This window comes from Salmo salar, chromosome 15 (assembly GCF_965601325.2).
Source record: "Salmo salar chromosome 15, fSalSal1, whole genome shotgun sequence".
In the NCBI taxonomy this organism is placed as follows: Eukaryota; Metazoa; Chordata; class Actinopteri; order Salmoniformes; family Salmonidae; genus Salmo; species Salmo salar.
In genome coordinates, this window is record NC_138305.1 from 115,170,001 (window position 1) to 115,194,445 (window position 24,445).

The 24,445-nt window shown below is 45.2% G+C and overlaps 1 protein-coding gene across 1 annotated transcript in view; it reads right to left on the minus strand.

Annotated features, from left to right (window-relative positions):
* LOC106573010 (putative C->U-editing enzyme APOBEC-2) overlaps positions 1–24,445 on the minus strand; it is a 34,320-nt gene that overhangs the window by 5,848 nt on the left and 4,027 nt on the right. Inside the window, exon 2 of the mRNA XM_045696594.2 lies at positions 107–287. Within this exon, the coding sequence (XP_045552550.1) occupies positions 107–287 (181 nt within the window). The remainder of the gene's footprint in view (positions 1–106; positions 288–24,445) is intronic.

Sequence of the window (24,445 nt, forward strand, 5' to 3'; positions counted from 1 at the left end):
AACTGGCTTCATGGTGCATCCCACACTAAAACTGGCTTCACGGTGAATCCCACACTAAAACTGCCGTTGATCAAAGTGAGCCCTCTATCCAACTTTATGTTGTTACCCGTGTGAAGAAGGCCACCTCTACGTGTGCGGTGGCGTGTTCGTCCTCCATGTATCCCTGTAGTGGACCAGTGGCGCCCTCCGGAGTCTCCACGCGGTAACATAGCAACGTCTTATTACGACCAGATGAATACTCAACGTTCCGGAATTGGAACTTAAAGTAGAACGGACTCATCTGCTCCCTGTGGGGAGAAGGGGAGAGGGAGGGAGAGAAAAATAAGGAGATAAAGAGAGAGAGGATAAGCTACAGGTGGCGACCTGCTGGTTGAGGTCAAATAAGCCTCCAAGCCGAATATTCCCTGCCATGACCCGGATTCGAAACAGGGTTGCTGCAGCCACAACACAGAGTACTAACTGGTGCAAACAGAGGAGATGGTCGTGGACTTCAGGAAACAGCAGAGGGAGTACTACCCTATCCACATCGAAGGGACAGTAGTGGAGAGGGTGGAGAGTTTTAAGTTCCTCGGCGTATACATCACTGACAAACTGAAATGGTCCACCCACACAGACAGCGTGGTGAGGAAGGCACAGCAGCGCCTCTTCAACCTCAGGAGGCTGAAGAAATTTGGCTTGTCACCCAAAACCCTGACAAACTTTTACAGATGCCCTCAACCGTAAGGCTCTCCAGAGGGTAGTGAGGTCTGCACAACGCATCACCGGGGGCAAACTACCTGCCCTCCAGGACACCTACAGCACCCGATGTCACAGGAAGGCCAAAAAGATCATCAAGGACAACAACCACCCGAGCCACTGCCTGTTCACCCCGCTATCATCCAGAAGGCGAGGTCAGTACAGGTGCATCAAAGCTGGGACCGAGAGACTGAAAAACAGCTTCTATCTCAAGGCCACCAGACTGTTAAACAGCCATCACTAACTCAGAGAGGCTGCTGCCTACACTGAGACCCAATCACTGGACACTTTAATAAATGGATCACTAGTCACTGAAATATAATGCCACTCTAAATAATGCCACTTTAATAATGTTTACATATCTTACATTACTCATATCACATGTATATACTGTATTTTATACCATCTACTGCATCTTTCCTATGCCGCTCGGCCATCGCTCATCCATATACTCACATGTACATATTCTCATTCACCCCTTTAGATGTGTGTGTATTAGGTAGTTGTTGGGGAATTGTTAGATTACTTGTTACATATTACTGTCAGAACTAGAAGCACAAGCATTTCACTACACTCGCATTAACATCTGCTAACCATGTGCTTGTGACCAATAAAATGAGATTAGGATTTGATTTGATTTGATAACTACTATAGGATCACGGCACTCTACTGGAGGACATGGCTAACACAAGGCAGAGTGCTAATCCTAACAGTATCCCTTACCCTCTTTTGATTAAACCCTGAAAATATAACTGTTCTAAATGAAGCCCTAGGGATCTCAGAGTTAGTGGTAGAGCCCCGGGAGAGAAGTAGGGGGTGTTTTGGGACCTGCTGTCATGGTAACAGTCACTACTAATGAATGAAATGAAATGACATTTTATTTGTCACATGCGCCGAATACAACAGGTGTAGACCTTACAGTGAAATGCTGACTTACAAGCCCTTAACCAACAATGCAGTTCAAGAAATAAGAGTAAAGAAAATATTTACTAAATAAACTAAAGTGAACAAAATCAAGTCAATCAAAAAGTAACACAAGAAATGTACATTTTTTTAATTTATTTATTTTATTTCACCTTTATTTAACCAGGTAGGCAAGTTGAGAACAAGTTCTCATTTACAATTGCGACCTGGCCAAGATAAAGCAAAGCAGTTTGACAACATACAAAAACACAGAGTTACACATGGAGTAAAACAACATACAATCAATGATGCAGTAGAAAAAAAAAATTAAAAAAATAAAAAATAAGACTATATACAATGTGAGCAAATGATGTGAGATAAGGGAGCTAAAGGCAAAAAAATGCCATGGTGGAAAAGTAAATAAAGTATAGCAAGAAAAACACTGGAATGGTAGATTTGTAGTTTGAAGAAAGTTCAGAGATAAAATATAAATAATATGGTGCAAAGGAGCAAAATAAATAAAATAAATAAATACAGTAGGGGAAGAGGTAGTAGTTTGGGCTAAATTATAGATGGGCTATGTACAGGTGCAGTGATCTGTGAGCTGCTCTGACAGCTGGTGCTTAAAGCTAGTGAGGGAGATAAGTGTTTCCAGTTTCAGAGATTTTTGTAGTTCGTTCCAGTCATTGGCAGCAGAGAACTGGAAGGAGAGACGACCAAAGGAGGAGTTGGCTTTAGGGGTGACCAGAGAGATATACCTGCTGGAGCGCGTGCTACAGGTGGGTGCTGCTATGGTGACCAGTGAGCGGAGATAAGGGGGGACTTTACCTAGCAGGGTCTTGTAGATGACCTGGAGCCAATGTGTTTGGCGACGATTATGAAGCGAAGGCCAGCCAACGAGAGCGTACAGGTCGCAGTGGTGGGTAGTATATGGGGCTTTGGTGACAAAACGGATGGCACTGTGATAGACTGCATCCAGCTTGTTGAGTAGGGTATTGGAAGCTATTTTGTAAATGACATCGCCGAAGTCGAGGATTGGTAGGATGGTCAGTTTTACGAGGGTATGTTTGGCAGCATGAGTGAAGGATGCTTTGTTGCGAAATAGGAAGCCAATTCGAGATTTCACTTTGCATTGGAGATGATTGATGTGAGTCTGGAAGGAGAGTTTACAGTCTAACCAGACACCTAGGTATTTGTAGTTGTCCACAAATTCTAAGTTAGAACCGTCCAGAGAAGTGATGCTGGACAGGCGGGCAGGTGCAGGCAGCGATCGGTTGAAGAGCATGCATTTAGTTTTACTTGTGTTTAGGAGCAGTTGGAGACCACGGAAGGAGAGTTGAATGGCATTGAAGCTCGTCTGGAGGGTTGTTAACACAGTGTCCAAAGAAGGGCCAGAAGTGTACAGAATGGTGTCGTCTGCGTAGAGGTGGATCAGAGATTCACCAGCAGCAAGAGCGACATCATTTATGTATACAGAGAAAAGAGTTGGCCCAAGAATTGAACCCTGTGGTACCCCCATAGAGACTGCCAGAGGTCCAGACAGTAGGCCCTCCGATTTGACACACTGAACTCTGTCAGAGAAGTAGTTGGTGAACCAGGCGACGCAATCGTTTGAGAAACCAAGGCTACTGAGTCTGCCGATGAGGATGTGGTGATTAACAGAGTCAAAAGCTTTGGCCAGGTCAATGAATACGGCAGCACAGTATTGTTTCTTATCGATGGCGGTTAGGATGTCGTTTAGGACCTTGAGCGTGGCTGAGGTGCACCCATGACCAGCTCTGAAACCAGATTGCATAGCGGAGAGGGTGCGGTGGGATTCGAAATGGTCGGTAATCTGTTTGTTGACTTGGCTTTCGAAGACCTTAGAAAGGCAGGGTAGGATGGATATAGGTCTGTAGCAATTTGGGTCAAGAGTGTCACCTCCTTTGAAGAGGGGGATGACAGCAGCTGCTTTCCAATCTATGGGAATCTCAGACGACACGAAAGAGAGGTTGAACAGGCTAGTAATAGGGGTTGCAATAATTTCGGCAGATAATTTTAGAAAGGGTCCAGATTGTCAAGCCCAGCTGATTTGTAGGAGTCCAGATTTTGCAGCTCTTTCAGAACATCAGCTGAATGGATTTGGGAGAAGGAGAAATGGGGGAGGCTTGGGCGAGTAGCTGTGGGGGGTGCAGTGCTGTTGAATGCAGTAGGGGTAGTTAGGTGGAAAGCATGGCCAGCCGTAGAAAAGTGCTTATTGAAATTCTCAATTATAGTGGGCTTATCGGTGGTGACAGAGTTTCCTATCCTCAGTGCAGTGGGCAGTTGGGAGGAGGTGTTCTTATTCTCCATGGACTTTACAATGTCCCAGAACTTTTTAGAGTTGGAGTTGCACGAAGCGAATTTCTGTTTGAAAAAGCTAGCCTTGGCGTTTCTAACTGCCTGTGTGTATTGGTTTCTAACTTCCCTAAAAAGTTGCATATCGCGGGGGCAGTTCGATGCTAATGCAGAACGCCACAGGATATTTTTGTGTTGGTTAAGGGCAGTCAGGTCTGGGGAGAACCAAGGGCTATATCTGTTCCTGGTTCTAAATTTCTTGAAAGGGGCATGCTTATTTAAGATGGAGAGGAAGGCATTTAAAAAAAATAACCAGGCATCCTCTACTGACGGGATGAGGTCAATATCCTTCCAGGATACCAGGGCCAGGTCGAATAGAAAGGCTTGCTCGTTGAAATGTTTCAGGGAGCGTTTGACAGTGATGAGTGGAGGTCGTTTGACCGCTGACCCATTACGGGTGCAGGCAATGAGGCAGTGATCGCTGAGATCTTGGTTGAAAACAGCAGAGGTGTATTTAGAGGGCACGTTGGTGTGGATGATATCTATGAGGGTGCCAGTGTTTGCGGCTTTGGGGTTGTACCTGGTGGGTTCATTAATAATTTGTGTGAGATTGAGGGCATCAAGCTTGGATTGTAGGATGGCTGGGGTGTTAAGCATGTCCCAGTTTAGGTCACCTAGTAGCACGAGCTCTGAAGATAGATGGGGGGCAATCAGTTCACATATGGTGTCCAGAGCACAACTAGGGGCCGAGGGGGGTCTATAGCAGGCGGCAACGGTGAGAGACTTGTTTTTGGAGAGGTGGATTTTTAAAAGTAGAAGTTCAAATTGTTTGGGTACAGACCTGGATAGCAGGACAGAACTCTGCAGGCTATCTCTGCAGTAGATTGCAACACCGCCCCCTTTGGTCGTTCTATCTTGTCTGAAAACGTTGTAGTTAGGGATGAAGATTTCAGAGTTTTTGGTGGACTTCCTAAGCCAAGATTCAGACACAGCTAGGACATCCGGGTTGGCAGAGTGTGCTAAAGCAGTGAATAAAACAAACTTAGGGAGGAGGCTTCTAATGTTAACATGCATGAAACCAAGGTTATTACGGTTACAGAAGTCATCAAAAGAGAGCGCCTGGGGAGTAGGAGTGGAGCCAGGCACTGCAGGGTCTGGATTCACCTCTACATCCCCAGAGGAGCAGAGAAGAATAAGTATGAGGGTACGGCTAAAAGCTATAAGAATTGGTCGTCTGTGACGTCCAGAATAGAGAGAAAAAGGAGCAGGTTTCTGGGGGCGATAAAATAGCTTCAAGGTATAATGTACAGACAAAGGTATGGTGGGATGTGAGTACAGAGGAGGTAAACCTAGGCATTTAGTGATTATGAGAGAGATATTGTCTCTAGAAACATCATTGAAACCAGAAGATGTCATAGCATGTGTGGGTGGCGGAACTGAGAGGTTGGATAAGGTATAATGAGCAGGGCTAGAGGCTCTACAGTGAAATAAGCCAATAAACACTAACCAGAACAGCAATGGAGAAGGCATATTGACATTAAGGAGAGGCATGCTTAGCCGAGTGATCAAAGGGTCCAGTGAGATTCAGACAGCTAGCCGGGCCATAGGTAGCAAGCTGGTGGAAGATGGGAGGGAGGTCTGTTTTTAGCCACCTCGTGCGTTTCCGTCTGTGGGTTAGTGGGGTTCCGTGTGGAAGGGGGGACCAGTCCAAGTTGGCAAAATAGTTAGTTATAGTGGCCCAAGAAAAGTGTCCGATAGACCTATTCAGATCGCAGCCGAAAAGACAGCTAACGATTAGCGGGCCGCAGATGGGCGATCAGGTTACGTCGCGACGGAGGGGCCAGTTGGATAACTCCCTCGGGCAGATAACGTCGGTGGTCCAGTCGTGAAGACCCGATGGGGCTCCGCATCGGCAGTAAAACGGATCAGGATAGGTGAGTTGTAGCCCAGGAGACACTTCAGCTGGCTAGCTCATGAATAGCCCAGGAGTGGCTGACGGAACTCTTCAGCTGGCTAGCTGGCTAGCTCCGTAATAATGTGTGTTAATTCCGTGACCGACGTTGCCAATAGTCACTCAGGTAGCAGCTAGTTAGCTGCAAGATCCAGGTGTAAATGTCCACAGCCTGCGGTAGAAATCGGGGAAAGGAGAGAGAATAGGTCCGGTATGCTCTGGTTTGAATCGCGCTGTACAAAAACTGGCGATAGCTTTTCGAGCTAATGGATAGCTGAGGACAGCTAACCGTGGCTAGCTGAACTTCAACGTTAGCCAGTGAAAATGGCTAAACACTTGCTAGCTTCTGTTGTGGAATTCAGATGAGGTAAATAATACTTTCTTTTTTAAATTGGTGAGGCAGGAGAGTGCTTTGAGGTTGAGTATTTAGAATTAAAAAATATATATATATAAAGATAAGTGAAGAAAAAAAAATATGTAAATATATATATACACGGGACACGACAAGAGGAGGGTAGAGGACGTCTGAACTGCTACGCCATCTTGGAAAAAAAAAAAGACATAACAATAACGAGGCTATATACAGGATGTACCGGTACGGAGTCAATGCGGGGTTAAAGGTTAATCGAGGTCATTTGTAAAGTGACTACAAACCTCTGTTATGGTGGGGCTTGGCTTCTTTGATCATGACATAACAATCATTATAAAACTGGTTGTTTGGATCCTGGATGCTGATTGGACAAGCAGTGTTTGAAGTCGATAATGGTTCCAATAGTTTTCCCACCAGGCGTTTTTTCTCATAGGGTATAGAAACACTTACAGTAAGGGCTGTGATTCATGTAGGCTTGCCCTGGCATGACGTTTTGATAACTGTGTACATTTCTCCTGGAGAAGGTGACTTCTATCAGTATATTCACCTGTATTTACCCCCCATAGGGTTAACCCTAACCCCCCATATATGGGTTAACCCTAACCCTAACCCTAACCCCCCATATATGGGTTAACCCTAACCCTAACACTAACCCCCATATATGGGTTAACCCTAACCCTAACCCTAACCACCCATATATGGGTTAACCCTAACCCTAACCCCCATAAATGGGTTAACCCTAACCCTAACCCCCCATAAATGGGTTAACCCTAACCCTAACCCCCCATATATGGGTTAACCCTAACCCTAACCCCCCATAAATGGGTTAACCCTAACCCTAACCCCCATAAATGGGTTAACCCTAACCCTAACCCTAACCCCCCCATAAATGGGTTAACCCTAACCCTAACCCTAACCCCCCATAAATGGGTTAACCCTAACCCTAACCCCCCATAAATGGGTTAACCCTAACCCTAACCCCCCATAAATGGGTTAACCCTAACCCTAACCCTAACCCCCCATAAATGGGTTAACCCTAACCCTAACCCCCCATAAATGGGTTAACCCTAACCCTAACACTAACCCCCCATAGGGTTAACCCTAACCCCCCATATATGGGTTAACCCTAACCCTAACCCTAACCCCCCATATATGGGTTAACCCTAACCCCCCATACCCCCCATATATGGGTTAACCCTAACCCTAACCCTAACCACCCATATATGGGTTAACCCTAACCCTAACCCCCATAAATGGGTTAACCCTAACCCTAACCCCCCATAAATGGGTTAACCCTAACCCTAACCCCCCATATATGGGTTAACCCTAACCCTAACCCCCCATAAATGGGTTAACCCTAACCCCCATAAATGGGTTAACCCTAACCCTAACCCTAACCCCCCCATAAATGGGTTAACCCTAACCCTAACCCTAACCCCCCATAAATGGGTTAACCCTAACCCTAACCCCCCATAAATGGGTTAACCCTAACCCTAACCCCCCATAAATGGGTTAACCCTAACCCTAACCCTAACCCCCCATAAATGGGTTAACCCTAACCCTAACCCCCCATAAATGGGTTAACCCTAACCCTAACCCCCCATAAATGGGTTAACCCTAACCCCCCATATATGGGTTAACCCTAACCCTAACCCCCCATAAATGGGTTAACCCTAACCCTAACCCCCCATAAATGGGTTAACCCTAACCCTAACCCCCCATAAATGGGTTAACCCTAACCCTAACCCCCCATGAATGGGTTAACCCTAACCCTAACCCTAACCCCCCATAAATGGGTTAACCCTAACCCTAACCCCCCATAAATGGGTTAACCCTAACCCTAACCCTAACCCCCCATAAATGGGTTAACCCTAACCCTAACCCCCCATGAATGGGTTAACCCTAACCCTAACCCCCCATAAATGGGTTAACCCTAACCCTAACCCCCCATAAATGGGTTAACCCTAACCCTAACCCTAACCCCCCATAAATGGGTTAACCCTAACCCTAACCCCCCATGAATGGGTTAACCCTAACCCTAACCCCCCATATATGGGTTAACCCTAACCCTAACCCTAACCACCCATATATGGGTTAACCCTAACCCTAACCCCCATAAATGGGTTAACCCTAACCCTAACCCCCCATAAATGGGTTAACCCTAACCCTAACCCCCCATATATGGGTTAACCCTAACCCTAACCCCCCATAAATGGGTTAACCCTAACCCTAACCCCCATAAATGGGTTAACCCTAACCCTAACCCTAACCCCCCCATAAATGGGTTAACCCTAACCCTAACCCTAACCCCCCATAAATGGGTTAACCCTAACCCTAACCCCCCATAAATGGGTTAACCCTAACCCTAACCCCCCATAAATGGGTTAACCCTAACCCTAACCCTAACCCCCCATAAATGGGTTAACCCTAACCCTAACCCCCCATAAATGGGTTAACCCTAACCCTAACACTAACCCCCCATAGGGTTAACCCTAACCCCCCATATATGGGTTAACCCTAACCCTAACCCTAACCCCCCATATATGGGTTAACCCTAACCCCCCATACCCCCCATATATGGGTTAACCCTAACCCTAACCCTAACCACCCATATATGGGTTAACCCTAACCCTAACCCCCATAAATGGGTTAACCCTAACCCTAACCCCCCATAAATGGGTTAACCCTAACCCTAACCCCCCATATATGGGTTAACCCTAACCCTAACCCCCCATAAATGGGTTAACCCTAACCCCCATAAATGGGTTAACCCTAACCCTAACCCTAACCCCCCCATAAATGGGTTAACCCTAACCCTAACCCTAACCCCCCATAAATGGGTTAACCCTAACCCTAACCCCCCATAAATGGGTTAACCCTAACCCTAACCCCCCATAAATGGGTTAACCCTAACCCTAACCCTAACCCCCCATAAATGGGTTAACCCTAACCCTAACCCCCCATAAATGGGTTAACCCTAACCCTAACCCCCCATAAATGGGTTAACCCTAACCCCCCATATATGGGTTAACCCTAACCCTAACCCCCCATAAATGGGTTAACCCTAACCCTAACCCCCCATAAATGGGTTAACCCTAACCCTAACCCCCCATAAATGGGTTAACCCTAACCCTAACCCCCCATGAATGGGTTAACCCTAACCCTAACCCTAACCCCCCATAAATGGGTTAACCCTAACCCTAACCCCCCATAAATGGGTTAACCCTAACCCTAACCCTAACCCCCCATAAATGGGTTAACCCTAACCCTAACCCCCCATGAATGGGTTAACCCTAACCCTAACCCCCCATAAATGGGTTAACCCTAACCCTAACCCCCCATAAATGGGTTAACCCTAACCCTAACCCTAACCCCCCATAAATGGGTTAACCCTAACCCTAACCCCCCATAAATGGGTTAACCCTAACCCTAACCCCCCATAAATGGGTTAACCCTAACCCTAACACTAACCCCCCATAGGGTTAACCCTAACCACCCATATATGGGTTAACCCTAACCCTAACCCCCATAAATGGGTTAACCCTAACCCTAACCCCCCATAAATCGGTTAACCCTAACCCTAACCCCCCATATATGGGTTAACCCTAACCCTAACCCCCCATAAATGGGTTAACCCTAACCCTAACCCTAACCCTAACCCTAACCCTAACCCTAACCCTAACCCTAACCCCCCATGAATGGGTTAACCCTAACCCTAACCCTAACCCCCCATAAATGGGTTAACCCTAACCCTAACCCCCCATAAATGGGTTAACCCTAACCCTAACCCCCCATGAATGGGTTAACCCTAACCCTAACCCCCCATAAATGGGTTAACCCTAACCCTAACCCCCCATGAATGGGTTAACCCTAACCCTAACCCTAACCCCCCATAAATGGGTTAACCCTAACCCTAACCCTAACCCCCCATGAATGGGTTAACCCTAACCCTAACCCCCCATAAATGTGGCGATCATAAAGAACTACAAATGCCATGATGATCTGGAGGAGACTGACGAATCGAGGCAAAGGTAAGAATCTCTGGATTAACCATCTGTTAGCTAAATTGATGACTTTCATTAAATGTACAATTCTGTGAACTGTCTTGTGTAAGTTTTACATTGACACAATAACTGTTAGCAAAGGTGTCAGCTAGAGATGACCTGCAGGAGCTGGCAGGGATTGTAGCCTTTCATGATGTCTACTTTGATGCTAATTAGCATTTTCGAATCTGAGAGTAAATAGAGCCGAACACATTGATAAAATTTGCCTTGTACTAGAGAGATTTACATGGTAATCAAAACGTCACGTACGCCTACATGAAACAGAGCTCTTATTTTTAAGTGTTTCTGAAATTCCCTACGAGAAAAATGATTGGAAGCACTTCCCTGTTTGACCGCAAGGCTCTATGGGCATTATGACACTGTGGGGCTCTATTGGCCATCACAGGCCCACTATATCTGCTAACAGTTCCATCTGAAAATTGTCACTGCATCTCAACGGGTTGGTTGTTTACCAACAAAACTGACACCTGCGCAAATATTGGGCAAAACAGATGTGGTTGGCTTAGATTGTTGACAACATGTAAACAATATTTCATCTCCAATGTTTATTGAAAATATAAATACATTTGCACAATGAGCACTTGTTGTCTCTCAAATACATTGCTACATGGTTAGCTAGCTAGCGAATTTGAGCTATATTAGCATTGACATGAAATTAGTCAAAACACTTGTCATATATCACATGCGCCGAATACAACAGGTGTAGACCTTACAGTGAAATGCTAAATTACAAGCCCTTGACCAACAATGTAGTTTTAAGAAAAATAAGTGTTATGCAAAAATAGATACGTAAAAAATAAAATTTAAATAACAAATAATTAAAGAGCAGCAGTAAAATAACAGTAGCGAGTCTATATACAAGGGGGATCGGTACAGAGTCAATGTGCGGGGGCACAGGTTAGTCGAGGTATTTGAGGTAATATGTACATGTAGGCAGAGTTAAAATGACTATGCATAGATAATAAACAGAGAGTAGCAGTAGCGTAAAAGGGGATGCAAATAGTCAGGGTAGCCATTTGCTTAGGTGTTCAGGGTCTGACAGTCTATGACTAGGGTGGCTGGAGTCATTGACAATTTTTAGGGCCTTCCTCTGACACAGCCTGGTAATAGAGGTCCTGGATGGCAGGAAGCTTGGCCCCTTGTGATGTACTGGGCTGTATGCACTACCCTCTGTAGTGCCTTGCGGTCGGAGGCCGAGCAGGTGCCATACCAGGCATTGATGCAAACAGTCAGGATGCTCTTGATGGTCCAGCTGTAGAACCTTGAGGATCTGAGGACCCATGCCAAATATTTTGAGTCTCCTGAGGGGGAATAGGCTTTGCTGTGCCCTCTTCATGACTGTCTTGGACCATGATAGTTTGTTGATGTGGACACCAAGTAACTTGAAGCTCTCAACCTGCTCCACTACAGCCCCATCGATGAGAATGGGGGCGTGCTCAGTCCTCCTTTTCCTGTAGTCCACAATCATCTCCTTTGTCTTGATCACATTGAGGGAGAGGTTGTTGTCCTGGCACCACACAACCAGGTCTCTGACCTCCCTATAGGCTGTCTCATTGTTGTCGGTGATCAGGCCTACCACTGTTGTGTTGTCGGCAAACTTAATGATGGTGTTGGAGTCGTGCCTGGCCGTGCAGTCATGAGTGAACAGGGAGTACAGGAGGGGACTGAGCACGCACCCCTGAGGGGCCCCTGTGTTGAGGATCAGTGTAGCAGATGTGTTGTTACCTACCCTTACCACCTGGGTTGCGGCATGTCAGGGAGTCCAGGATCCAGTTGCATAGGGAGGTGTTTACTCCAGGGTCCTTAGCTTAGTGATGAGCTTTGAAGGTACTATGGTGTTGAACGCTGAGCTGTAGTCAATGAATAGTTTTCTCACGTAGGTGTTCCTTTTGTCCAGGTGGGAAAGGGCAGTGTCGAGTGCAATAGAGATTGCATCATTTGTGGATCTGTTAGGCCGGTATGGAAATTGGAGTGGGTCCAGTGTTTCTGGGATAAAGCACTTCATTGCTACAGACAGGAGTGCTACAGGTCGGTAGTCATTTAGGCAGGTTATCTTAGGGTTCTTGGGCACAGGGACTATGGTGGTCTACTTGAAACATGTTGGTATTACAGACTCGGTCAGGGACAAGTTGAAAATGTCAGTGAAAACACTTGCCAGTTGGTCAGCGCATGCACGGAGGACACGTCCTGGTAATCCGTCTGGCCCCGCAGCCTTGTGAATGTTGACCTGTTTAAAGGTCTTACTCACGTCGGCTACGGAGAGCGTGATGGCAGTCGTCGGAAACAGCTGATGCTCTTATGCATGCCTCAGTGTTGCTTGCCTCGAAGTGAGCATAGAAGTAATTTAGCTCGTCTGGTAGGCTCGTGTCACTGGGCAGCTTGTGGCTGTGCTTCCCTTTGTAGTCTGTAATAGTTTGCAAGCCCTGCCACATCCGACGAGCGTCGGAGCCAGTGTAGTAGGATTCGATCTTAGTCCTGTATATACGCTTTGCCTGTTTGATGGTTCATCGGAGGGCATAGCTGGATTTCTTATAAGCGCCCGGGTTAGAGTCCTGCTCCTTGAAAGTGGCAGCTCTACCCTTTAGCTCAATGCAGATTGAGCTAAAGGGTAGTCCATGGCTTCTGGTTGGGGTATGTACGTACGGTCACTGTGGGAACGACGTCATCGATGCACTTATTGATGAAGCCAGTGACTGATGTGGTGTACTCCTCAATGCCATCAGTCCTGTAGCTTAGCATCTGCATCATCTGACCACTTCCGTACTGAGCAAGTCACTGGTACTTCCTGCTTTAGTTTTTGCTTGTAAGCAGGAATCAGGAGGATAGAATTTTGGTCAGATTTTCCAAATGGAGGGCGGCGGAGAGCTTTGTACACGTCTCTGTCTGTGGAGTAAATGTCTAGAGTTGTTTTCTCTCTGGTTGCACATGTAACATGCTGGTAGAAATGAGGTAAAACGGATTTAAGTTTCCCTGCATTAAGGTCCCCGGCCACTAGGAGCGCCGCCTCTGGGCTCCCGAGTGGCGCAGCAGTCTAAGGCACTGCATCTCAGTGCTTGAGGCGTCACTACAGACCCTGTTTAGATTCCAGGCTGTATCACAACCAACCATGATTAGGAGTCCCATAGGGCGGCGCACAATTGGCTCACCGTCGTCCGGGTTTGGCAGGGGTAGGCCGTCATTGTAAATAACAATTTATTCTTAACTGACTTGCCTAGATAAATAAATGTTAAATAAATAAATAAAAACAATATTTTTTTTTGTTTGCTTATGGCCTTATACAGCTTGTTGAGTTCGGTCTTAGTGCCAGCATCGGTTTGTGGTGGTTAATAGAGGGCTACGAAGAATATAGATGAGAAATCTCTTGGTACATAGTGTGGTCTTCAGCTTATCATGAGATACTCTACCTCAGACGAGCAAAACCTTGAGACTTCCTTAACATTTGATTTTGCGCACCAGCTGTTATTGACACACTGATTGGTAAAGTAATTTAATGAGCAAAATGTAAAAAAACAGTTGATTTCACAGGTTAAAAAAAGGAACAGAAAGGAACGATATAAACCGGTACTTTTTGGGCGTTGAACCAGTTCAGAACTTTATTTTGCTGATTGGAACAGTGGAACGTAATTCATTTTGAGGGGGTTCTGTTCAGAAACAAAATGATTGGAAAATAATTTTGGTTCCAACACGTTTTGAAGAAGTCAATTTTCTTCTTCTACTACTTCTATGGGCTGGTAAACTATCTAGCTATCATCAACCCCTGCCCCCTCCAAATACAATTAAGCGCTGCTGATGAACCTCACCAGTCAAGAAATGTTGTCTTTTAGCAGATAGTATAACAACACATACAACATAAAATAAAAACCACAGTATGAAATGTATTATAAAATACATGCTTTAAAAAAAATTTAAACAAGCAAATATAATTGCCAAATATATTTCTTTCTTATTTTACATTTCCTCATCACACGGATGGCACATCTATCAGGCCCCACCTATCAGGCTGAGATGGGGAGTCTGCAACGGAACACAGAAATTGAATCAGGAATTGAATCAGAAACACAAAAAGTGTTTTAATCAGAGAGAATTCAGTATTCACTCATTGTGAAATGATCTTAGCATCATAAAGTAAAGCCCTGAAGCCTGGTATTGAATGGTTTCTATGAAGGGGCAATGGCTGAGGTGCAATATAGGGGTGGCTTGCATGATTCAACATCCAGTTTTATTGTGTCTGCCATGACAACTCCACACCTGTACCACAGCGCTGCCATGACAACTCCACACCTGTACCACAGCGCTGCCATGACAACTCCACACCTGTACCACAGCGCTGCCATGACAACTCCACACCTGTACCACAGCGCTGCCATGACAACTCCACACCTGCACCACAGTGCTGCCATGACAACTCCACACCTGTACCACAGCGCTGCCATGACAACTCCACACCTGTAGCACAGCGCTGCCATGACAACTCCACACCTGTACCACAGCGCTGCCATGACAACTCCACACCTGTACCACAGCGCTGCCATGACAACTCCACACCTGTACCACAGCGCTGCCATGACAACTCCACACCTGTACCACATTGCTGTCATGAGATCTATTGTACCACAGTGTTGCCTTGACTCCTCCTGTACCACAGTGCTACCATGACAACTCCTGTACCACAGTGCTGCCATGGCAACTCCTGTACCACAGTGCTGCCATGACACCTCCTGTACCACAGTGCTACCATGACAACTCCTGTACCAAAGCGCTGCCATAAAACTTCCTGTACCACAGAGCTGTCATGACACATCCTGTTCTACATCAATATACTCTCTGACTCCAGGCTCTACCTCCTCAATATACTCTCTGACTCCAGGCTCTACCTCCTCAATATACTCTCTGACTCCAGGCTCTACCTCCTCAATATACTCTCTGACTCCAGGCTCTACCTCCTCAATATACTCTCTGACTCCAGGCTCTACCTCCTCAATATACTCTCTGACTCCAGGCTCTACCTCCTCAATATACTCTCTGACTCCAGGCTCTACCTCCTCAATATACTCTCTGACTCCAGGCTCTACCTCCTCAATATACTCTCTGACTCCAGGCTCTACCTCCTCAATATACTCTCTGACTCCAGGCTCTACCTCCTCAATATACTCTCTGACTCCAGGCTCTACCTCCTCAATATACTCTCTGACTCCAGGCTCTACCTCCTCAATACACTCTCTGACTCCAGGCTCTACCTCCTCAATATACAGTGCATTCAGAAAGTATTCAGACCCCTTGACTTTTTCAACATTTTGTTATGTTACAGCCTTATTCTAAAATGTATTAAATACATTGTTTTCCTCATCATTGTACACACAATGCCCCATAAAGACAAAGTAAAAAAAGGTTTTTAGTAATGTTTGCTAATTTATACAAATAAAAAAACTGAAAAACCTTATTTACATTCGTTTTCAGACCCTTTGCTATGAGACTCAAAATTGAGCTCAGATGCATCCTGTTTCCATTGTTCATCCTTGAGATGTTTATACAACTTGATTGGAGTCCACCTGTCATACAAGTCAGAAGTTTACATACACTTAGGTTGGAGTTATTAAAACTCATTTTTCAACCACTCCACAAATTTCTTGTTAACAAACTATAGTTTTGGAGAGTCGGTTAGGACATCTACTTTGTGATTGACACAAGTCATTTTTCCAACAATTGTTTACAGACAGATTATTTCACTTATAATTCACTGTATCACAATTCCAGTGGGTCAGAAGTTTACATACACTAAGTTGACTGTGCCTTTAAACAGCTTGGAGAATTCCAGAAAATTATGTTATGGCTTTAGAAGCTTCTGATAGGCTAATTGACATAACTTGAGTCAATTGGAGGTGTACCTGTGGATGTATATCAAGGCCTACCTTCAAACTCAGTGCCTCTTTGCTTGACATAATAGGAAAATCAAAAGAAATCAGCCAAGACCTCAGAAAACAAGTCTGGTTCATCCTTGGGAGCAATTTCCAAACACCTGAAGGTACCACGTTCATCTGTACAAACAATACTACGCAAGTATAAACACCATGGGACAACGCAGCCATCATACCGCTCAGGAAGGAGACACGTTCTGTCTCCTAGAGTTGAACTTACTTTGGTGCAAAAAGTGCAAATCAATTCCAGAACAACAGCAAAGGACCTTGTGAAGATGCTGGAGGAAACAGGTACAAAAGTATCTATATCCACAGTGAAACTAATCCTATATCGACATAACCTGAAAGGCCGCTTAGCAAGGAAGAAGCCACTGCTTCAAAACCGACATAAAAAAGCCAGACTACGGTTTGCAACTGCACGTGGGGACAAAGATCATACTTTTTGGAGAAATGTCCTATGGTCTGATGAAACAAAAATAGAACTGTTTGGCCATAATGACCATCGTTATGTTTGGGGGAAAAAGGGGAGACTTGCAAGCCGAAGAACACCATCCCAACCATAAAGCACGGGGGTGGCAGCATCATGTTGTGGGGGTGCTTTGCTGCAGGAGGGACTGGTGCACTTCACAAACTGGATGGCATCATGAGGGAGGAAAATTATGTGGATATATTGAAGCACCATCTGAAGACATCAGCAGGAAGTTAAAGCTTGGTCGCAAATGGGTCTTCCAAATGGACAATGACCCCAAGCATACTTCCAAAGTTGTGGCAAAATGGCTTAAGGACAACAAAGTCAAGGTATTGGAGTGGCCATCACAAAGCCCTGACCTCAATCCTATAGAAAATCTGTGAGCAGAACTGAAAAAGCGTGTGCTAGCAAGGAGGCCTACAAACCTGACTCAGTTACACCAGCTCTGTCAGGAGGAATGGGACAAAATTCACCTAATTTACTGTGGGAAGCTTGTGGAAGGCTACCCGAAACGTTTGACCCAAGATAAACATTTTAAAGGCAATGCTACCAAACACTTAATCAGTATATGTAAACTTCTGACCCACTGGGAATGTGATGAAAGAAATAAAAGCTGAAATAAATAATTCTCTCTACTATTATTCTGACATTCCACAATCTTAAAATAAAGTGGTGATCGTAACTGACCTAAGACAGGGAATTTTTTACTACGATTAAAAGTCAGGAATAGTGAAAAACTGAGGTAAAATGTATTTGGCTAAGGTGTATGTAAACTTCTGACTTCAACTGTAAATTCAATTGATTAGACATGATATGGAAAGACACCCCGTCTATATTACGTACCACAGCATGTAAGGGCAAAAACCTAGTCATGAGGTCGAAGGAATTGTGCGTAGAGCTCTGAGACAGGATTGTGTCGAGGCACAGATCTGGATAAAGGTACTGAACATTTTTTGCAGCATTGAAGATCCCCATGAACACAGTGGCCTCCATTATTCTTCCATGGAAGAAGTTTGGAACCACCATGACTTCCTAGAGCTGGCTGCCCGGCAGCCCGGCCAAACTGAGCAACAGGGGTTTGATGGTCCCCAATCGGGGGAGAAGGGCCTTGGTCAGGGAAGTGACCAAGAACCTGATGGTCACTCTGACAGAGCTCCAGAGTTCCTCTGTGGAGATGGGAGAACCTTCCAGAAGGCCAACCATCTCTGCATCACTCCACCAATCAGGCCTTTATGGTTGAGTGTCCAGGCAGAAGCCTCTCCTCCGTAAAAGGCACATTACAGCCCGCTTGGTGTTTGCCAAAAGGTACCTAAAGACTCTCAGACCATGAGAAACAAGATTCTCTGTTCAGATGAAACCAAGATGAAACTCTTTGGCCTGAATGCCAAGCCCCACGTCTGCAGGAAACCTGGCACCATCGCTCCGGTGAAGCATGGTGGTGGCAGCATCATGCTGTGTGGATGTTTTTCAGTGGCAGAGACTGGGAGACTAGTCAGGATTGAGGCAAAGATGAATGTAGCAAAGTACAGAGAGATCCTTGATGAAAACCTGCTCCAGAGCCTTAAGGACCTCAGACTGGGGCGAAGGTTCACTTTCCAACAGGACAACGACACTAAGCACACAGCCAAGATAATGCAGGCGTTGCTTCAGGACAAGTCTCTGAATGTCCTTGAGTGGCCCAGCCAGAGCAAGGACTTGGATCCAATCGAATAAATCAAATCAAATAGCATTTTATTTTTCACATGGCCCAAAAACAACAGGCGTAGACCTTACAGTGAAATGCTAAATTACAAGCCCTTAACCAACAATGCAGTTTTAAGAAAAGTAAGTGTTAAGTAAAAAATAGATAAGTAAAAAGAAAATATAAGTAAAAAATAATGAAACAGCAGCAGTAAAATAACAATAGCGAGGCTATATACAGGGGGTATCAGTACAGATTCAATGTACGGGGGCACCGGTAAGTCGAGGTAATTTGTAAATATAGGTAGAGTTAAACCTTGTTTTGTCTTAAAGGTCAAAAATGACCCGCCGCTATGTTTACCAGCAGAGAAAACTCCCTGAATGATCTTTTTTCAACTTGAAATTTGATTACTTTTCCTAGAGTGACCCCAACATTAGAAAAAGTGAAACATCGCCTTTGTTCATGTTTCCATTAAAGCTGTACACCACCAGGGTACAAAGATTGTCTTAGGGTCATTTTTGAGACAGCAGTCATAAAATCACACCGCAAAATGTACACACCACAAAAACCACAAAGACACACGCACACACACACACACACACACACACACACACACACAACGCAAAATTGAGATTATGTGTGCTACTGATTGAGCTCAGCCAGCAGCTCCTGAAGAGGAAGATCACCATGGTTGGTACAGTTAGCCTGTTAGGGCTAGGGGGCAGTATTGACACGGCTGGATAAAAAACATACCCGATTTAATCTGGTTACCACTCCTACCCAGTAACTAGAATATGCATATACTTATTACATATGGATAGAAAACACCCTAAATTTTCTAAAACTGTTTGAATGGTGTCTGTGAGTATAACAGAACTCAAATGGCAGGTCAAAACCTGAGAGATTGCTTTACAGGAAGTGGCCTGTCTGACCATTTCTTGAACTTCTTTTCCATCTCTATCATTTACTAAGGATCTCTGCTCTAACGTGACACTTCCCACGTCGTCCATAGGCGCTCAGAGCCCGGGAAAAAACAGAATGTCGTCATTCCAGCCCCATGCTGAAACACATTATCGCCTTTCTCAAGTGGCCGATCAAGGGACACTGGGTTTATGCGCGTGAACCGACCGCCCCCGCCTTTGGGATTTTTTCCTCTGTTTGCCGAAAAGGAGATTCCCTGTCGGAATATTATCGCTTTTCTACGAGAAAAATGGCGTAAAAATTTATTTTAAACAGCGGTTGACATGCTTCGAAGTACGGTAATGGAATATTTCGAATTTTATTGTCACGAATTGCGCCATGCGCGCGACACTTCTTTACTATTTCGGATAGTGTCTGGAACGCACGAACAAAACGCCGCTATTCGGATATAACGATGGATTATTTTGGACCAAACCAACATTTGTTATTGAAGTAGCAGTCCTGGGTGTGCATTCTGACGAAGACAACAAAAGGTAATCAAACTTTTATAATAGTAAATATGATTATGGTGAGTGCTAAACTTGCCGGGTGTCTAAATAGCGAGCCCGTGATGCCTGGGCTATGTACTTAGAATATTGCAAAATGTGCTTTCACCAAAAAGCTATTTTAAAATCGGACATATCGAGTGCATAGAGGAGGTCTGTATCTATAATTCTTAAAATAATTGTTATGCTTTTTGTGAACGTTTATCGTGAGTAATTTAGTAAAATGTTAGCGAATTCCCCGGAAGTTTGCGGGGGGTATGCTAGTTCTGAACGTCACATGCTAATGTAAAAAGCTGTTTTTTTATATAAATATGAACTTGATTGAACAAAACATGCATGTATTGTATAACATAATGTCCTAGGGTTGTCATCTGATGAAGATCATCAAAGGTGAGTGCTGCATTTAGCTGTCTTCTGGGTTTTGGTGACATTATATGCTGGCTTGAAAAATGGGTGTCTGATTATTTCTGGCTTGGTACTCTGCTGACATAATCTAATGTTTTGCTTTCGTTGTAAAGCCTTTTTGAAATCGGACAGTGTGGTTAGATTAACGAGAGTCTTGTCTTTAAATAGCTGTAAAATAGTCATATGTTTGAGAAATTGAAGTAATAGGATTTTTAAGGTTTTGAAAATCGCGCCACAGGCTGCCAGTGGCTGTTACGTAGGTGGGACGCAAGCGTCCCACCTAGCCCATAGAGGTTAAAAAGAACAGGCCTGAGCTGCCCCCTGCACTCCTCACAACAAGGGGGAGAGAGGCCTTCTCATCAAAGTTTGCCTTCACCCCCACCACCACTCTGGTTTATTACCTCCCAAAGAGGAACAAGAATGTGGTGCTCCTGCGCACAATGCACTAAACGGCTGAGATCAGTGATCGTGAGGACAGGAAGCCAGGCATCATCCTGGACTACGGCCACAACAAAGGAGGCGTGGACAACCTGGACAAGGTGATTGGAACTTACAGCTGCAGGAGGATGGCTGCCCGCTGGCTCCAGGTCATCTTCCATAACATAATTGATGTGTCCTCATACAATGTCTTCGTGATATTGAACAAGATCAACCCTACCTGGATGCCTGATAAGCGTAACAAGAAGAGGGTACTCCTGGAGCAGCTGGGAAAGGCCCTTGTAACCCCACACATTCAAAGATGGGAGCGCCTCCCACGCACAGCAGCCTCTGCAGCACTTGTGAAAGCTGTTCAGGGGGCTGAATCTTGTCATGATCCACCTGAGGCTGCAGCTGGGGCAGGCAAGAGGAGGAGATGCCAATTCTGCCCCGCAAAGAAGGACTGTAAAACAAATACTATGTGCTGCACATGTGAGAAATACATGTACGTCTGCAAAGTCCAAACACCTGCATACTGTCCTACGTTAGAGTTGATTGATTCATGTTCTTCATGTTTTTGTTTTGTATCTATTATCTTATTTTATTCTTATTTATTGTTGTTGTTTATACACCTTGTTGGTGGGGGCAATGGTTAAAAAATGGGAGAAGACTAGTATTTTGTAGTTGAATTCCTCATTGTACAGTATATAAGAATATATCACTGTGTTGCCAAAAAGTTCAAGACTGTCATTGTTTCCCTTCAATACAATGCATTCAAAACGACTTTTTACATATTTCTGCTACTTTCATAGGCTATAGAAGTACTATCTCTTGCTAAAAACAATATGTTTACACCTATGCAGTATCTTTAGCAATAATAATAATAATAATTAACCTCTACTTTGGTAAAGAAAACAATTATGACAGGTGTGTTGTAATAAAAACGAGTGGTGTTCACTGATTAAATGCAGTCTTTCTGCATTGTGAAGAGGGAAAACCCAGAAACAGGTTGTTTCTTCATGCAAAATAGATTTGGGGTTTAAAATTCAATTAAGCTGTTTTATTTTAGGGGTGTAGTGAAGGCGGGTCATTTTTTACCCTTAGGACAAGGGGAGTATACAGACTACACAAGGGTTAAAGTGACTATGCATAGATAATAAACAGAGAGTATACAGGGCGCTACCGGTACAGAGTCAATGTGCGGGGGCACCGGTTAGTCGAGGTAATTGAGGTAATATGTACATGTAGGTAGAGTTAAAGTGACTATGCATAGATAATGAACAGAGAGTAGCAGCAGCGTAAAAGAGGAGTCTGGGTAACTCTTTGATTAGCTGTTCAGGAGTCTTATGGTTTGGAGGTAGAATCTGTTTAGAAGCCTCTTGGACCTAGACTTGGCACTCCGGTACCGCTTGCTGTGTGGTAGCAGAGAGAACAGCCTATGAATAGGGTGGCTGGAGTCTCTGACAATTTTTAGGACCTTCCTCTGACACCGCCTTCTATAGAGGTCCTGGATGGCAGGAAGCTTGGCCCCGGCGATGTACCCTCTGTAGTGCCTTGTGGTCGGAAGCCGAGCAGTTGCCATACAAGGCAGTGATGCAACCAGTCAGGATGCTCTCGATGGTACAGCTGTAGAACCTTTTGAGGATCTGAGGACCCATGCCAAATCTTTTCAGTCTCCTAAGGGTATAGTCTTTGTCGTGCCCTCTTCACAACTGTCTTAGTGTGTTTGGACCATGATAGTTTGTTGGTGATGTGGACACCAAGGAACTTGAAGCTCTCAACCTGCTCCACTACAGCCCCGTCGATGAGAATGGTGGCGTGCTCGGTCCTCCTTTTCCTGTAGTCCACAATCATCTCCTTTGTCTTGATCACGTTGAGGGAGAGGTTGTTGTTCTGGCACCACACAGCCAGGTCTCTGACCTCCTCCTTATAGGCTGTCTCATCAATGTCGGTGATCAGGCCTACCACTGTTGTGTCATCGGCAAACCTGATGATGGTGTTTGAGTCGTGTTGGAGTCATGCCTGGCCATGCAGTAATGAGTGAACAGGGAGTGCAGGAGGGGACTGAGCACACACCCTTGAGGGCCCCCCGTGTTGAGGATCAGAGTGGCAGATGTGTTGCTACCTACCCTTACCACCTGGGGGCGGCCAGTCAGGAAGTCCAGGATCCAGTTGCAGAGGGAGGTGTTTAGTCCCAGGGTCCTTAGCTTAGTGATGAGCTTTGAGGGCACTATGGTGTTGAACGCTGAGCTGTAGTCAATGAATAGCATCTCACATACAGTGGTTCCTCCTTTAAAAGTTGTGATCTTACACCTCGGGACATAGAGGTACCCAGCATTACTGCTTCATTACTCCAGACCACCACAAGGGGGAGTTAGAGGTACCCAGCGGCTTCATTACTCCAGACCACCACAAGGGGGAGTTAGAGGTACCCAGCAGCTTCATTACTCCAGACCACCACAAGGGGGAGTTAGAGGTACCCAGCGTCACAGCTTCATTACTCCAGACCACCACAAGGGGGAGGTAGAGGTACCCAGCGGCTTCATTACTCCAGACCACCACAAGGGGGAGTTAGAGGTACCCAGCGGCTTCATTACTCCAGACCACCACAAGGGGGAGGTAGAGGTACCCAGCGGCTTCATTACTCCAGACCACCACAAGGGGGAGTTAGAGGTACCCAGCGGCTTCATTACTCCAGACCACCACAAGGGGGAGGTAGAGGTACCCAGCATCACATCTTCATTACTCCAGACCACCACAAGGGGGAGTTAGAGGTACCCAGCATCACAGCTTCATTACTCCAGACCACCACAAGGGGGAGTTAGAGGTACCCAGCGGCTTCATTACTCCAGACCACCACAAGGGGGAGGTAGAGGTACCCAGCATCACGGCTTCATTACTCCAGACCACCACAAGGGGGAGTTAGAGGTACCCAGCATCACGGCTTCATTACTCCAGACCACCACAAGGGGGAGGTAGAGGTACCCAGCGGCTTCATTACTCCAGACCACCACAAGGGGGAGGTAGAGGTACCCAGCATCACAGCTTCATTGCTCCAGACCACCACAAGGGGGAGGTAGAGGTACCCAGCATCACAGCTTCATTACTCCAGACCACCACAAGGGGGAGGTAGAGGTACCCAGTGGCTTCATTACTCCAGACCACCACAAGGGGGAGTTAGAGCACTCATTATGCATTTGGGTCCCAAGGTTTTTATATGACCAATCATATCGAGTGGTTCCAATGACGAATTTGACGCAAGCCACCGCTCCCTGATGACTTTCTTCAGCAAAAATGGCTGACAAAACATTACGGTGGAAGCTAATTTAAGTAATTATAACGTCATAACGAGTCAAGCAAAACATGTACAATTGAGAGGAATATGTTAGTTAACGTAGAGACAAACAAATGAGCATATTTTTTGTCAAAGTTAATTTACTAAAATCGCTATTTAGCAAGTTTTTTTCCATTATTTGAATGATGCTGTGTCTGCATGTATGTATTACAATTATACACTTGAACAGTGTTTACCGCTCCTGCTCCTGGGACATCAATGATTACACATTGTAACTTTACAATAGACTAGAAACATGATTTAAGTAAAGGCTGATTTGTAATTCATATATACCGAATAGAAAAGAGTACATCTTGCCAGTGTAACAGTTGTTAGAGTACTTTGTGAATTTCACCAGGTTCATATATTAATATGGCATGTTGATTTGTTATTATGCATGCCTGCATCCTGGGAGTAGG